The 4,265-nt window shown below is 57.6% G+C and overlaps 1 protein-coding gene across 1 annotated transcript; it reads left to right on the top strand.

Moving 5' to 3' along the window:
* Nucleotides 1–1,782: 1,782 nt before the first annotated feature.
* Nucleotides 1,783–3,722, top strand: LOC124651520 (GDSL esterase/lipase At2g42990-like). Its single transcript, XM_047190599.1, has 2 exons — nt 1,783–2,659; nt 3,454–3,722. Exons 1-2 carry the CDS (start codon nt 1,783–1,785, stop codon nt 3,648–3,650), a joined length of 1,074 nt encoding a protein of 357 aa, XP_047046555.1. The 3' UTR covers nt 3,651–3,722.
* The last annotated feature ends 543 nt before the right edge of the window (nt 3,723–4,265 follow it).

The following is a 4,265-nucleotide window of genomic DNA, read 5'->3' on the forward strand; positions in this document are numbered from 1 at the left end:
GCCACGTCAACGAATCCCAGTTGAAGCGGCCAAATGGTTTAGAATAGACCGGGATATGAAAGTACGGTGGTGCATCTGCAAGACTCTGGAACTGAGAGACAATCAATTCTCTCCCCCCGCGTCGCCCTCCCCTGGCGACTAGGGGGGAAACCCTAGCCGCCGCCAGAAGCCCGCTCCACCTCCTCTCCTGCTTCGCCGCCGCCGGAGGGGGGCCGGCAAAGCCGCGCGCCCCCCGGGGAAGGTGGCGGCGGGGCGTTTTTTTTCTCTCCCCCGCGTCCCCTGGCGAGAGGGAGCTCGTCGGGAGCGGGGCGGGGCGGCGGGCGCTGGGGCCGGCGGCTGCGCGTTGGCGGAGGTGTCGGCACGCGGACGGGGAGCGGCGGTGGTGCGTTGGCGCTGGCTTGGCGGGGCTTGGTGGTGCTGCTGCGGCGCTGGCGTCGCAGCGCGCGCTCGTACCCGCGGCGACGAATCTGAGGATGGCCACGGCGGCGGGCTGCAACGGGAGGCTGCGGCGGTGGTGGCTGCATCGGTGGTGCCTGTGGCGTCGCGGCACGTGCTCGAGCCCGCGGCGGCGGATCTGCGGTTGGCCGCGGCGACGGGCTGCAGCGAGAGGCTGCGACGGTGGAGGCTGCGGCGGTGGAGGCCACGGTGGAGGAGGCCGCGGCAGAGGAGCCTGCTGCTGGCCATGGCGGCGGTGCTGCTTCGGGAGACTGCGGCGTTGGGCGGCCCCTGATCCGGGATTTGTGGGCCGCGGCCAGTTGGGCCAGTTGGCTGTGCGGTGGCGGCTTCGGATGGTGCAAGGTGTTCATGTCTGCGGGCTTCGGCGGTCGTCCTCGAGCCTCGTGTCGGTGTTGTCGGCGTCCCCTCTATGTGGCGTTCCGGCGGCGCCCACGGTGATCTTCGGCGGTTCTCCGTTGGCTTCGGGATGTGTTGCCCTCTGCGCGTCGGCGGCTACGGGTTAGCGGTTTGCTGTTGGTGGTTTTGTGCCGGTCCTTGTTGGCGGGCGCGAGGGTTTGGAACTCTTCGGCCGGGCGAAAGCTCGTCTTGGCGGCCGGCCGGGACCGACGACGGTGACCGCTCGTGGGCGCCGCTACCTTCTTGAAGGCGTCGTCGAAGCGGGTGTTTCTTGTTCTCCGCTCGGGTTCTCCGGGAAACCGTCGATCCCTCGCGGGATCGGGCGTGGGCGGTGCTCTTACGTCGCTATGCCTCTTGGGGCCTCGCTTTGGATGTCCACCGGACAAGGGGACTTGTGGAGTGTTTTGGTGGTTTTTCGGTGGAGGCGGGTTCGTCTTCGGCCGGGCGGGCGCGGCCTCGGGGCCGGTGTGGTAGTTGGAGCGGTGGCTCCGGTCTTTCGCCTCCGCTCGTTGCGTTGAGGTGTGGTGTCGACCTTGCTCGGTCGTCGACCCGTGTGGAGCGCAGCCTCGGGGCTGGCGTGTGGTGTCGTGTTGTACGGTTTTCGGCCAGTTTTCCTCATAAACGGGCCAACTCTTTTCTCCTATATCAATGAAAGGCAAAGCTTTTGCCTCGTTTCAAAAAAAAAGAAAGTACGGTGGTGCTTATTTTCGGGGTTACGAGTTGAGGGTTCAATTTAGCTTTTGTCTACAAGTTTAGGGTTCGTTTTGGACTTTTCCCTATCTGGTGCACACATCGGCCCATATAACTCGTTCGGCCGGCGCCTTAATATCCTCATCACGCTGCACACACTCCAACCCCCTTCACCAAACACTCACGAGAGGAAAGAAAGATCCTTCTTCCCAACGAGACTGTTGAGCGGCCGACCCATCAATGTCGTCACTGGTCAGCAAGTACCTGCCGTGGCTGCTGGTCTTGTTGCTGCGCGGCGGCGTGGCGGCGGACGGGAAGAAGAAGGTGCCGGCGATCATCGTGTTCGGCGACTCGTCGGTGGACACGGGCAACAACAACTTCATCCCGACGATCGCGCGGAGCAACTTCTGGCCGTACGGCCGCGACTTCGCCGACGGGCTCCCCACGGGCCGCTTCTCCAACGGCCGCCTGGCGACGGACTTCATCTCGGAAGCGTTCGGCCTGCCGCGCACCATCCCGGCGTACCTCGACACGAACCTCACCATCGACGACCTGGCCACGGGGGTCTCCTTCGCGTCGGCCTCCACCGGCCTGGACAACGCCACCGCGGGCATCATGTCCGTGATCAGCATCGCGGAGCAGCTGGGCTACTTCAGGGAGTACAGGGAGCGGCTGCGGCTGTCGAAGCTGGGCGAGGCGGGCGCGGAGGAGGTGGTCGGCGAGGCGCTGTACATCTGGAGCATCGGCACCAACGACTTCATCGAGAACTACTACAACCTGCCGCAGCGGCGGATGCAGTACGCGACGGCGGCGGAGTACGGGGCGTACCTGCTGGGCCTGGTGGAGGCGGCCGTCCGCGAGGTGCACGCGCTCGGCGGCCGGAAGATGGACTTCACGGGGCTCACCCCCATGGGCTGCCTCCCCGCCGAGCGCCTGGGCAACCGCGACGACCCCGGGCAGTGCAACGAGGAGTACAACGCCGTGGCGCGGAGCTTCAACGGCAGGCTGCGGGGGGAGCTCGTGCCGAAGCTCAACCGGGAGCTCCCCGGCCTGCGCCTCGTCTACGCCGACACCTACGACCTGTTCGACGCCGTCGTCAGGAAGCCCGGCGCCTACGGTACGTGCTGCGCCTGTGCATGCAGATCCAGAGGTCGATCTCCGTCAGTCAGTCAGTGAGTAGCTAGGGTGCATTAATATTCACGTCGTTCGATCGTTTCGAGTAAATGGTGCACTGCAGCACCGCAACGAAATGCACGGCATGGGCGCCACATGCCCTGTCTCTGCATCATGCAACCCCTGCTAGCTGCACGCACAGTAGCCGCCTCATGCATGCATTAACGTTCTTCAGACTTTTTCTTGGCCCCCTCTACATTTCAGCCGGCCGCCATGCTCAATCGAACTTGCCATGCGTAGGCATAAGTATCCCTTTCGCTTTCAGTAGCACTCCAGATTTTCTTTTTCCAGAAAAGAGAAGGTGCAAGTTATAGGCATCAACAGACAATAGTACCTGAAAAGTGAGCATCCAAGATTGCATACACCATTCTTCTTCTTTCGATAACGGATGAGAACATTCCTGACATTTTGTTTTTTTCCAGATGTATAACATTGTAACTCTAAGACTAGTCATAATAATAGTAAGTATCGTACGCTATTATTATGCATATGATAATAGTTCATGACACTACTTCTATAATGCATAATATCATAAGATAATATCATGATTTTATCATATTTAACATTTTGCAGAATCTCAATGCAAATTTGTGTACATGACCTTATTAATTGGTATGTCATATCAGATTTTTATCAACATAGCATGCATGATATCACTTATAATATTTTTTTATTGTGGCTAGTCTAAAGTAGTTATGTGACTTCTGCTAATTTTAATTTGTGATGGCGGCGTCGCAGGTTTTGAGAACGCTGAGAGGGGGTGCTGCGGGACAGGGCTGTTCGAGGCCGGCTACTTCTGCGGCTTGGGCACCTCGATGCAGCTCTGTGGGAACGCTAACAAGTACGTCTTCTTCGACGCGATCCATCCCACTGAGAGGATGTACAGTATCCTCGCCGATACAGTCATGAACACCACGCTGCATGTGTTCCTCTGAATACTGTGTAGTTTTCGCAAACAGCATATTAATTGGATGGGACGATGGATGTGTATATGTGGTACTACTACGAAACAAGTGACGACATGTTACACTAATCCAGGGCGATCGAGCAAGCATGGTTACTTACAAGGCTAGCTATCTGGATTTGTTCGAATGTAAATGTAAGCTTTTGTTAGTTTTTTCGTCTTATAAACGGTGGGTTTTTCTTCATATTGCCTTCTGGAAGAACTTGCATCAAGGTCATTTGCAGGCAACAACCGCTTGGATGTCTCTCGTGCTTAAAACACCCTTAAGCCACGTTAGCCCTTTTTTGGGAAAGGAGCTAGAGGTTGAGAGCCCATCTTGTGCATCGAAGAGATACATACGGTGTTACACCAACAATGCTACACCTGCATACTCAAACTTACGAAATCACGACACGGGATTACGTGGAGAAAATTCAGGGGATCATGGCCCTATAAATTACCAGCAGGTTTGTTACGAAAAAACGTTACGGGCTGACGTGGAGCCACCAGGTTTTTTTTTTTTTTTGAGATGGAGAGCCACCAGGTTGGAGAAAAGCCAGGGGATCATGGCCCTATAATTACGGGATGTCAAAAAAACTGAACCAAC

The sequence above is a fragment of the Lolium rigidum genome, chromosome 5, assembly GCF_022539505.1.
Source record: "Lolium rigidum isolate FL_2022 chromosome 5, APGP_CSIRO_Lrig_0.1, whole genome shotgun sequence".
Lineage (NCBI taxonomy): Eukaryota > Viridiplantae > Streptophyta > Magnoliopsida > Poales > Poaceae > Lolium > Lolium rigidum.